We start from the raw sequence: 12,903 nt of genomic DNA, 5'->3' as shown, positions 1-12,903 counted from the left end.
AAGCTAAGAGAAGTTTCTGAGTGGGGGGGGTAGAAACATAAACGGGGGGGTCCACATGTGACTGCAGCTGGGCTGAACCGGAGAGGGGGGGTGGGGGGGGTACAGAGCGTCCCCGTAACTCGGGGCTGAACCAGAGCCAGGAAAAGGGGGGCGGGGCCTGGTCTCCTCCTCTCCAGCTGACAAAAACAGCTGGCCGGGAGCAGCGGCGCCGGAGTCCGCCTGGCGAGGGACGAGGCGAGGAGCCGAGCGGAGACGAGTCCAGCACCGACCCCCGACCCCTGACCCCTGACCCCCCAGCCCCCCCCTCCACCCACATGGGGTGCGTCCTGAGCTCGGACTGGTGTGGGGAGGGAGAGGTGCAGCCGGTGCCGGTGGTCCGGAGCCCGTCTCTCCACAGCAGGAGTCTGGAGCGGAGCGAGAGCAACAGGATGAGGCTGCTGAAGGTCAGTGTGCATGTGAGATGGCATTGTGGGTAAAGGTCTCGGTTGGTGGACTTTGGTTCCCACAAAAACCTCTCCCAGAGAATCCCACAGATGGACTGACGCAGATGTTCAGGCTCCCCTGAGGACGGAGCCAGATGTTTCTGGTCATCTGGGAACTTTGGTTTCCACTGATCCTGAACTTTATCAAACCTGTTGATCATAACAACAACCTCTGTGATGTCACCCGGTTCTTCTTCTTCTTCTTTACTTTACTTAAGGGGAAGCAGTCTTGGCAGCAGTCTTGGTGGTAGTCATGGAGGTGGTCTTGGTGGTATTCTTGCTGGTAGTCCTGGATATAGTCTTGGTAGTAGTCTTGATGGTAGTCATGGTGTTAGTCTTGGTGGTAGTTGTTGGGGGTCTTGGTGGTAGTCTTGGTAGGAGACTTGGCGGCAGTCTTGGTGGTAGCTTTGGTGGTAGTGTTGGTGGTAGTCTTGGCGGCAGTCTTGGGGGTATTCATGGTGGTAGTCTTGGTGGTATTCATGGTGGTAATCTTGGTGGCCATATTGGCGGTAGTCTTGGTGGTAGTAAGATAAGATAAAAGATAAGATAATCCTTTATTACTCCCTCAATTGGGAAACTCACGTGTTAGCAGCAGTACACTTAACACACACATGCAGGGAAGGGGGTAAAAAAGTAAAAAGTAAAAAATATATATAATTACAAGATATAGACAGTATATACATTGCATAGTCTTGGTGGTAGTCTTGGGGTCATCATGGCGGTAGTCTAGGTGGTAGTCACAGAGGTAGTCTTGGTGGTGGTCTTGGTGGTAGTCTTGGTAGTAGTCTTGGTGGTAGTATTTGTGGTAGTCTAGGTGCTAGTCACAGAGGTAGTTGTTGGTGGTCTTGGTGGTAGTTATGGCGTTAGTCTTGGTGTTAGTCTTGGTGGTAGTCTTGCTGGTAATCTTGGTGGTAGTCTTGGTGGTAGTCTTGGTGGTAGTCTTGGTGGTAGTCTTGCTGGTAATCTTGGTGGTAGTCTTGGTGGTAGTCTTGGTGGTAGTCTTGGTGGTAGTCTTGGTGGTAGTCTTGGTGATAGTATTGGTGGTGGTCTTGGTGGTAGTCTTGGTGGTAGTTATGGCGTTAGTCTTGGTGGTAGTCTTGGTGGTAGTCTTGCTGATAATCTTGGTGGTAGTCTTGGTGGTAGTTATGGCGTTAGTCTTGGTGGTAGTCTTGGTGGTAGTCTTGCTGATAATCTTGGTGGTAGTCTTGGTGGTAGTCTTGCTGATAATCTTGGTGATAGTATTGGTGGTAGTATTGGGGGTCATCATGGCAGTAGTCAAGGTGGTAGTTACAGAGGTAGTTGTTGGTGGTCTTGGTGGTAGTCATGGCGGTAGTCTTGGTGGTAGTCTTGGTGGTATTGATGCTGGTAGTCTTGCTGGTAGTCTTGCTGGTAGTCTTGGCATTAGGTCAAGTTCATATAAAAGTGCCAAGAGGCTATACTAATGACGCCACCAGTTTGAAATGAACTCAAAACATTATTATGCAACAGTGTCTGGTTTTACGTCCTTCAACCTGATGAGGTCTGAAACATCTCTACGCTGACTCCGCCCCCTTTAACCACCTCCCATGAACAGACGTGAAACAGGATCTCTGCTTCTGCACCTCCGCGGTATTTTGGCAAAAACATGTCAAAAACGTTTGCTGAAGAAGGAAAACATGTGTTCTTAGGTAATAAGCGAGCGATGACCATCAGCTGATGTTTATTTGTGCGCTGAGCCATAAGCAGAGCTCTGAGGTCTGGAATGAGACGTATTCCACATAAATTAGCTGCTATTTCTTCATGAATCAGGTTTTATTGTTGGAATATCCCTCAGTAATATGCAGGAAGGATGATAAAACCACACCATTTCCTGTCATTTCTCAGCATAAATCGATTCAGCAGTGCGTCAGTACCCACTCGGTGTTGTAATAATAATAATAATAATAATAATAATAATAATAATAATAATACATTTTATTTATAATGCACTTTACATTACTGAAAATCTCAAAGTGCTACAGTTTGATCATTAAAAGGAAACAGAAATAATAAAATCAAGATAAGATAAAAAAGGGATAAAAAGTCAAGACATGGCAGGAAAGAGAATAAAACAATTAAAAACAGCAACTAGGGAAGAAAAAAAACAACAGCATTGTTTAGTGATAAAATGCTTTGCTAAAAAGAAAGGTTTTTAGTCCTTTTTTAAAATTGTCTGTGTTTTGCCTGATAATACCAGGTGTGAACCAGAGAGGTCAGAGGTCAGTTTGACGGAGGAGATTAACGCGACTCGAGAGTCGTGCTGTTGAAGGGAGCAGATTTACGGCTCGATAGTGTGTGTTTTCTTTGGCTGTGTCTTGAGAGACGACGTGGATGATTTTCTCCGAGCCAAAGCCACATCTGGGGGGGGTTTACCGCCGCGTAAACAGAACACGGAGAACTCCGACCTCTAACCCCCGGGTCCACGCTTGGGTGCTTTTTTTTTATCCCGTCATGTGAGCGCTGTGTTTTCTTGGCGTTTTCCCGCCAGCGCTGATGAGTGCAGGCCGGGTCCCAGCGGCTCCGCATCACATGCCGAGCAGCGTGGGAACCGCGGCACTCCGGGCTCTACGTCATCCTGCCGCGGCCAACCTCCCCGGCTGCAGGGCTGTGGGAACCGGTTAAATCCCAATTATCCGAGAGGAGGAGATGTGGTCTTATCTTTTTCACGGTTTTTCGTCTTTAATGAACTCGGTTTGACTGCAGCTCCGCAGACTGAATCTGAGAAATGTGATTAAGTCTGCGGAGTGTGTTTGTTTCTGAAACGTTCCCAACGAGACTCGTGCCAGCGTTTCACTGGGAACGCTGGCGAGGCGGCCCGCCCACGCACGCTGCTCGTTACGCAACGATCAGTGGCGGCTGGTCGGAAAGGGCGCTACGGCGCCCCCCCATCAAACAAGAGATGAAAAATAAAAAATAAAATAAAAAACATGTAAGATGCAAATAATTATTAAAAGGTGTTATTTCAGTCTGCGGGTGACTGTCTATGAAAGCGTATTGCATTCACTTGAGAAAAAAAAATCTGCTGTTTTTTCTGAATTAACGAGTTAATTATCTCAGAATTCCGGGAAAGGTTTTAATGAAAAAAAAAAATCTGCTCTGTTTTTCTGAACAACCGCAAAGTCCTGAGGTGCCTGCGCAAAGTCGACAAACTAATAACAATACCATCTTTAAAACTTAAAGACAAGAGTATCTCCCAATGTTTCAAACCAAAAGCAAAATAAAACTGGATTAAACTGGACAGGCAGGACATGTTTGCTTCCAGCTCTCAAGTGAATTCAATTCAATTCAATTCAATGTTATTTGTATAGCGTCTAATACAACAGATGTTGTCTCTAAACGCTTTCCAGAGACCCAGAACATGACCCCCGAGCAGTTATTACATAAACAATGGCAGGTAAAAACTCCCCTAGTGGGAGAAAAACCTTAAGCCAAACAGTGGCAAGAAAAACTCCCCTTTAGGAGGGAAGAAACCTTGAGCAGGACCTGGCTCATAAGGGGGGACCCTCCTGCCGGAGGCCAGACTGGGGGAGTCAGGGACGTCAGCAGCACACAGCAGGCATGTGGAAGCAGCAGCGGGATGACCGGGGGTGGGGGGTGACCGGGACCGCAGGCCAGCACGCAGCTCCCGAAGCTCCGGCCTGCAAACATGCACAAAAGAGAAAAAAGGGGGGGCCAGCACAAGAAACTACAGGAGCGATGGACAAAAACGATAGCTATGAGATACTTATAATAAATAAAAATGGAAATGGAGAAGAGAGGATGGGAAGAGGAGAGGAGGAGAGGAGAAGAAGGGTGAGAGGCACCGCCCAGTGGATCATGTCGGTGCCCCCCTGCAGCATAGGCCTATAGCAGCATATCTACCGCGAAGCTATATTTGAGACTAACTTATTATAGTCTTGTTCTATAGCTGCAACTATGACTATGAATGATAGCTTCTTGCAAGTTGTGAGCTATCTGGTTAATTCAGAAAAACAGAGCAGATTTTTTTTCGCAAGTGAATGCAATACGCAAGCAGCAATACGTAAGTGTCAATAGTAATTAAATGTTATTTAAATATTTATTTGGTTCCAAAATGTTTTTTATTTTATTGTATTTACTTCTGGAAGTAAGGGGCGCTGGTCAAACAGAATCCAGTGTCAGCTCTCCAGCATTTGATGATCTTGCTGAGACTGATTGTCTGACATGCTCGAAATTGAAACATAGTTGGTTATGACTGTTGTTGAGTGAATTTTTTTCTTTTTTTTTCTGTATTAGATCAGTTGTGAAGTTCTAGACTACAAATGAAAGGAGATTGTGGACTGCTTTTAAGACTTTTTGACAAACCTCAGATGAACTCAAAAAAAGCAGACATTCCACATTCCAGAGTATTTTTTTTTTTTTTTTCTAGATTTTTTTGTGGCTCTAGTGGCCCTTTATTCAAGTTGCAGACAGGAAGGGGGTAGAGAGGGAGAATGGGGATGACATGCAGCAAAGGTGTGCAGGCCGGATTCAAACCTGCGACTGCTGCAGGAGGACTGTAGCCTCAGTATTTGAGCCGCTTGCTTAACCCACTGCGCCACCGAGCGGCCCTGGAGTATTTTTAATTTGATATTCTCTTTATCTAGTGGAAATGTATTTGGTTTGCTTTTATTATGTTATGTTTAGTACTGTATTATTTTAAAATGTTGGCAGACCCCAGGAAGAATAGCTGCAGTCATGCTGTAGCTAATGGGGATCCTAATTAAACAATTAAACAATTAAACAGTTATTTGATAAGGCCATGACCTGAGGATCTCTGTTAATTGGTTTAAATTTGATTCTTAAAAAGGGATGCAGTCGTGTGCAGAAACTCAGTTATCAGCAACGAATCAGCGATCAGTATCGTGACATACTCGTATGTTGTTTTTAATCTAATGCGATTGGACAATTCATTCCCCGTCTTTTTTTAGAAAATCAAACTGAACTACACAAAACAGATTCTTATGTTTGTTTTAAATCGGTTAAATAACACTTGCTTTTGAAATAATATTTGTTGATCAAATATCTGAAAGAAAGGAACGTTATCTTTTCAAATAATATAAATTCCAGTCAGAACAAAGGAAATGTTAATGTTTTTCTTCTCTCTTATGTGTTAAATAAACTGAACCCAAACCAGGAAGAAAAAAACAATACAAGATACCAGTGGACTTGTTGAAATGTTAAACCCCTACTTTATGTTCAGTTTTTTTTTCCACTGCAGCAGAACTGAACTAAATCTAAAACTTATGATGTTTACATTTTTCAAAATTAAATGACCAAAATATTATTTTCTACCTTTATTTTTCCCCCGTTGTACCAAGCTGGTACCTAACCGTGCCTCCTGTGTACCGTTACACCCCCATGTACGCCAAGGTACATTGCGCCCTCCAAACATTTTTAGCACCAGCCGCCACTGGTGACGATGTTGTGTCAGGAACCCGGGAAAGACTTCTGCTGGTTCTCACGCTTGTTTCTGCGGCCCAGATGGACCAGGACGCATGTGAGCATCCAGCTCGCTGGATCTGTCACCGCCGTCCCCCCGAAGCTGCAGCTGCTGGGGACTCGCTCAGCAGCAATAAACAACATTTCACAGATGGATATTGGGTATAAACAGCTCATTTCAACGACAATCGAGAAGTCATGTGGTTCTCTTTATAGAAAGTAAAGAGTCCCCGAACGCTGTTTCCTGTGACTGATGCCGGATTCTGGCGGGAGACGGGCCCCGAACACATGTTCTTCCAACTGATCAATCAATCAATCAAACCTCATTTATAAAGCACTTTTCACACATATATGTAGCAAAAAGTGCTTTACATGCATAGAAATTGTACAATTTAAGGCGCCATTAACGTAGAAATCACAAAAACTGCAGTTCCTCCAACGAGTGGTGGGAGTTCGTCTCCCAGGCAGCCCGATTATTGTCCTCCTCAGTCAGTCTGGTTCCAGACGGGATTTCCAGGTGGTACCAAGTGAAAAACCTGAGTATCCAGGATGCTATTAGAAGCTCCTGTATGAGTCATCACATAAACCCTGCCCCCACCGCGCTGTGATTGGTTCAGTGTTCTCTGTTTTGGGTGGAAATGACCGTGAACGGGCCGAGACCAGACACAGATCACGAGACAGACTCAAAGTGAACCGGTGTGAGTCCGTGGCCCGGCTCAGATCTTTAACTTTACTGCAGAAATAATTCGTATTTTTGCTCTCAATAGTCTCAAAAACCTTTTAATCTGCATCATCCGGTGAAACTATATCACACCACAAATTTATGCATGAATTAGTCTTTTTTAATGATGGATGATTTGCAGTTTATGATATCGGACAGTTAGCTGTCATCACTTTAGGCATGCAGAACCAGTCCATGGGCCGTCCAGCTGGACCTCACTGAGGCTCCACCAGAACGGCTAGGTGCATGATTGACAGATAGTCCCAGCAGGGATCTGGCGGCACCTGTTTGAGTAGCGACGCCTGAAATATGGACAGATCTAATTTAAGGTACCGTATTTTCCGCACTATAAGGCACACATTCAATGAATTACATATTTTAAAACTATTTCCATATATAAGGCGCACCGCATTATAAGGCGCACTAAATATCTGGTAAAATACCGTACTATAGTGGCTGGGGTTGAGTTACGTATCTACCTGATGGAGCTGCAATACATGAAATGCTACAAAATCCTACAGCAAATGCAAAAAAAAAAAACAAGAAGAAAAGTACCGTATGTCAAAATTTTTATTAACAAAATAAAAACCAGCTTTGCTCCGTCTCGTGAAAGTCGCCATTATGCGAGTCAGCGTCGCTGCTGTTGTCTTGAACATCTGTGACGATTCCTGACGTTTTTAGTGCCATTACTTGGGCGACACCAACTATATTACCCACAATCCCCCTGACTACAGTAACAGAAATTACCGTAATGATCATATATAAGGCGCACTGCCGGTTTTTGAGAAAATTAAAGGCTTTTAGGTGCACCTTATAGTGCTGAAAATACGGTAGTTACCATCATTGGATGGATGGATGGATGGATGGATGGATGGATGGATGGATGGATGGATGGATGGATGGATGGATGGATGGATGGATGGATGGATGGATGGATGGATGGATGGATGGATGGATGGATGGATGGATGGATGGGTGGATGGATGGATGGATGGATGGATGGATGGATGGATGGATGGATGGATGGATGGATGGATGGATGGATGGATGGATGAGGACATTATCAAACCGACTCTCCAGAAGCATTATGGGCGACGCCAGGGAGGGTTGTCCAGTTCTTTTACACGTCTCTGGTTCTGATCCGTTTTATGGAGGTTTTGGCACCGAGAGCGAGATATTTCATACTTTTGGCCAACTTCTCATTAAATACGTGTTTAATTCAGCCACATGTGCGACCCAGGGCGCACGTCTGAGAGCGATTAGGTCTTGAAGGGAAGTTGAGCGTGAATACTTGCTAAGAGTTGGCTTCGTCAACCGAAGTAAAGCAGGATTTATTAGCAGCTCAGTCACATTCACACTTTTATGAATCCTCACATCAACTTAATTGTTTGAGGTGAAACTCCGTACTCACGATGGCCAGAGGTCGGAACCCTCACCCCACCATCAGGTCAGAGGTCATGCCACATGTCAAGGGTTGGGGCTGCGCCAACCTATAGTCCCAACCAGGTGATGGAAAGGTGCGTCCTCAACCTGCAGGTCTAACTCTTGAGATGCTGCATGTTAAAAGAAATGAGAGGAGGAAGAATGATTCTTCCGACATGGAGGTGGAGGTAGTTTTAACTAAAATACAGCGTTTGATTTTCCTCTGTTTGACCAACGAGACACAAGTCTGGAACGAGCTGATCAACACAGTTAGCACCGGCCCTTCTGTCCAACGAATCAGTCAAGACGGTGAACACAAAAATATAGAAATGAATCAAATAAAATCTACAAGACGTTACTAACATGCTTCCTAAATGAGGTTTAGTATATTTTTAAGTGACATTTTGTTAATAATCCAGTGACTTTTTGTCTTTAAAACATTTTTGTTCTGACCAAGATATTTCAGTTGTTGGCTATTTGTTTTTAGCTTCACTGTGAGGATGGATGGATGGATGGATGGATGGATGGATGGATGGATGGATGGAAGGATGGATGGATGGATGGATGGATGGAAGGATGGATGGATGGATGGATGGATGGATGGATGGATGGATGGATGGATGGATGGATGGATGGATGGATGGATGGATGGATGGATGGATGGATGGATGGATGGATAGTTTGCTTTATCTGATAGAAAGTCCCTGGACTGCGGAGTCCCCCAGAGTAGCTGTTAGGCACCTCTTTTATTTTCAATTTTTACAAATGATATGCCGTATGTACTCAGTAAGGCTAAGTTGACTATGTTTGCTGATGATTCTACTCTTTATTATGCAGCCCCCACATGTTCAGAGCTTAATCAGGTTCTGTCTTGTGAGATCGCCATATTATATAATTGGATCAAAACAAATACAATTATTCTTAATACATTAAAAACAAAGAGTATGATGTTTGGTTCAACCAATAGATTATCTGATCATCCTAAAATGAATATACAAATTGATAGTCAAACAATTCAACAAGTAAAAACTGTGAAGTTTCTTGGACTTTGGCTGGATTGTACATCGTCATGGTCTGATCACATCAACAAAGTTGTTGCCAAAATGGGCAGAGCTGTTGCCGTGATGCGTAAATGTGCACCATTTCTCAACACACAATTGTTTTGTCAAGTTGTTAGTTTGGTTTTGTGTCATTTGGATTACTGTTCAGTTGTTTGGTCTGTGGCATTGAACAAAAAAATCAAGGGTGCAAGACTTGTTCTGGTTGTTCTCCAAGAACAAGTGTTGCAGAAATGAACGTCTTTCCTGGCTGAGGGTTGAGGATAGGATATCTACATATTTCCATAGAATTATTAACGCTCAGACTCCTACATTTCTCTATAATAATATAACTTATTGTTCAAATATTCATTCATAAAACACTCGAGGGGCGAATAGTGGTTGTATTATGTTACCCTTACCTAAGTCTGACTCTAGGAAGAGGACAGTACTTTATAGATCCGTTGCATATTGGAAAACCCTTCCAGGTGAGATTCGTGAAATTAAAAGAGGCTGATTGTAAATGAAGACTAAGAATGTATTTGTTGTCATCACCTTAACATCATATAGTGTATCTGATTGAATGAGATCAATACATCAAATTATATATGATTTGTATGATATTTTTCTTTATTTCTTATTTGTAATTTTATTTTATTTTTTTATGTACTTTATGAATTGAGATTGTATGTTTGATTTTGTATTTTATTGTCTGGACCCCAGGAAGACTAGCTTTCGTTTTGGCGTCAGCTAATGGGGATCCTTTTAAACAAATAAACAAATGGATGGATGGATGGATGGATGGATGGATGGATGGATGGATGGATGGATGGATGGATGGATGGATGGATGGATGGATGGATGGATGGATGGATGGATGGATGGAGTCAGGACCTTTTTCAAATCCTTAATGGGTGAACTGTGAACACTGATGACACCTGAAAATGACGAACCTGCTGTTCATGAGCCGGTTACAGGTGAACAGGTGAACAGGTGAACAGGTGAACAGGTGACCAACGGAAGGGAAGACGGATGAAAGATCCCAGTAAAGCCTCGGTCCCGTCTCCATGTATGTTTTGCTCTCCTTCGTGTCGTTGAGGTTTACGGCGGCCGGCGTCGTGCCGGCGGCCTCAAGTCCGGCTTCCCTGTAATTCCTCCTTTAGACTAAAGTTGAGAAATCGGCCGTGACCCAGTTGGAGGCCCGGAGCCACAGACGTGCAGCAGCAAACACACACCCAACACACACCCAGCACGAACACACACCCAGCTCAGGAAGGAACACTGACCGATGGGGGGTTAAATATAGACGCCCCCCTCCCCCCTGTCTTCCACATCCACTCCTACATGTCTAGGAAACAAAATGAGGTAAACTCCCAAAAACAGGGTCCAGGTCCGGGGGCGGCTGTCGTGGACCGGATTCCTGCGGGTTTCAACCCCCCAACCCCACCCCTGAAGGATGGGAGGAATGCTTGTTGTCTCAGACATGAAAGCTGATCTTGAGGAAAAGACGCAAACCATTTCCTCCCTCAGAGTCCCCAACAGATCCCAACGCCGGCCCTGAAAGAAAGCCCTCCTTGCAAGATCCCCCCCACCCCCAAATGTTGAGCTTCGGCCAGACTCCGGGAATCATGGCAGGACGGTTTTCTTCAGCTCCTCTCTTCCCGCCGATCGTCCAACAGCTGCAGCTTATCAGCGCTTGGCTTCGCCCCGTCTTGCACAATCCGTCATCATCAGGCTCCACGACCCCCTTTTCCAGCCTGGCCCCCCCTTCCTTTTCCAGCCCCCCCTCCTCATTTCCTCTTGGCCCCAGGTTCCCACCACGTCCCTCTTTCTCATCCACCTTCAAGTGTGGTCCAAGTCCCTGCACTTCCTCAGGCCTGTGAATCCAACAGGACAGGAGACACCTGGTATCCCCATAACATCTCTGGAAACACCTTGCAGTGCCGAGTCAGCCGCACTGTGCTTGTTTTTACTTTGTGGAGGAATTCAGACGCACGATTCGTTCCACATGTTCGCCCAAACTGCGGTACACCCCTGAAATTACAACCTCCGACTCCGGCACTGCTGGGTAGATGTGTACCACGTGGTTAAGGACAGATTACAACGTCTGGAAACCTCTCTTCTTCTGCACAAATGACCAGAAAAGACCAATCTGGATTTATCATTTTATGAAAGGTATTTTGTCATTTTCAATTTAATGGAATTTAATCTACATCCCATAAATGTCAGGACATGGGCAACTAAAGGTCGGAGAAAATCCCTAAGGAGCATCTTGCAACCAATTAGGGGTCAAGAAGTCAGAGACGAGTTCAAGAATCCGAATCTGTCTGCAAATTATGAGAGAGTTTCAGCATAATATCCTTCTGTGTAAAATTGTGAAATCAATAACGGCCATTAAAACATCCCAAGAATGTGGAGAAATCTCTGTGCGCCAGGGACGCGGCCACTATTAAAATGGTAGGGCCTTTTTTATCTGGAGAGCAAATTTCACGTAGGAGAAAAATCTAAGTGCTTTATATCAAAACATTAAAAAGAGCATTGAAAAGTAAAGATAAAGATAAGAAATACAAAAGTTACATTGCATTGTGGGAGATTACTCAAAATACAGCAGTAAATAAGAAGGTTTTAAAGCTAGAGAGCAAGCAGCCGCTGATGCATTCTGGGAACAGCGGATGAAGCATTTGTTCATGTGACCCGGTGAGCAGTTTTGAAGGAACACATCTACCATATGTCAATCAAAGCTAGCTTTGCCCACTAAGTCCTCATATCTGCATGGGGATTTAAATTGATAACTTTGATTGACGTGAGGTGGGCGTGTTAAAGGAGGCCCGGTTTCCCATGATGCTGTGCAGAATGTGTAAAGGGAGGTTTCAAACATACTCATCAATAAACCTGTGGACGGCATCGAAGAGGGTTCCAACAGTTCTCCTTGCTGATAAATGTATATTCACACAACAGATAAGACCTTGCACATTTCAGCAACACTTTGCTAAGGTTCATACTGCATCACTGGGGGGGTGTGGCTTTGTAGGTCCAACGAAAAAGTTCGTAACAATAGTTTTTAGCTTGTTTTCTTTTGTATTAAGTTTTAAAACACTGTAGTGGCTTTATTTACGTTTTACACCGTATCCCAACTTTTTATGGGGGGGGGGGCTTGTTTCTGGCAAGGATGGCCAAGGACAGCCAAAGATGACCGAGGACGGCAAAAGGATGGCCAAGGACGTCCAAGGACGACCAAGGACGACCAAGGAACGCCCAAGGATGGCCAAGGACGCCCAAGGACGCCCAAGAACGGCCAAGGACGCCCAAGAACGGCCAAGGACGACCACGGACGGCAAAGGACATCAAAGGACATCAAAGGACATCAAAGGACGGCCAAGGACAACCAAGGACGGCCAAGACAGCCAAGGACGACCAAGGACGGCCACGGATGGCAAAGGACGGCCAAGGACGATCAAGGATTGCAAAGACGGCCAAGGAAAGCTGAGGACGACCAAGTTTTAAAACAACGTAGTGGCGTTGCATTTACATTTTACACCGTATCCCAACTTTTTTTTATGGAGGCTGGTCCTTGTTTCACCCACAGCACCTACATCCCTCCTTCCTAAGGTCCACCGTTTTCTCCAGCGTGACCCTCCCCCACTTTGCCCACCAAATCAACCCTTCATTCCAGTCCGGAGCGGCAGCTTCCTGCCTCCCATGGTCCTTCAGTGTGTTGTTGCTCCACTCTTCTGTTCCTGGTGTCTTAATCCCTCTGTTCTGGCTCTCAACCCCCGTCTTTACG

At 44.9% G+C, this 12,903-nt stretch overlaps 1 protein-coding gene across 6 annotated transcripts in view; it reads left to right on the top strand.

The window, feature by feature from the left end:
- The first annotated feature begins 257 nt into the window (after positions 1-257).
- tns2a (tensin 2a) overlaps positions 258-12,903 on the top strand; it is a 99,394-nt gene continuing 86,748 nt past the window's right edge. For all 6 annotated transcript variants that reach the window (XM_061736784.1, XM_061736789.1, XM_061736788.1 and 3 more), the window contains exon 1: positions 258-443. In XM_061736784.1, coding sequence (XP_061592768.1) covers positions 315-443 — 129 coding nt within the window. In that variant the 5' untranslated portion in view covers positions 258-314. The remainder of the gene's footprint in view (positions 444-12,903) is intronic.

Source organism: Cololabis saira, chromosome 12 (genome assembly GCF_033807715.1).
Source record: "Cololabis saira isolate AMF1-May2022 chromosome 12, fColSai1.1, whole genome shotgun sequence".
NCBI classification, from domain to species: Eukaryota; Metazoa; Chordata; class Actinopteri; order Beloniformes; family Belonidae; genus Cololabis; species Cololabis saira.
This window is presented reverse-complemented; position numbering and strand designations above follow the sequence as displayed.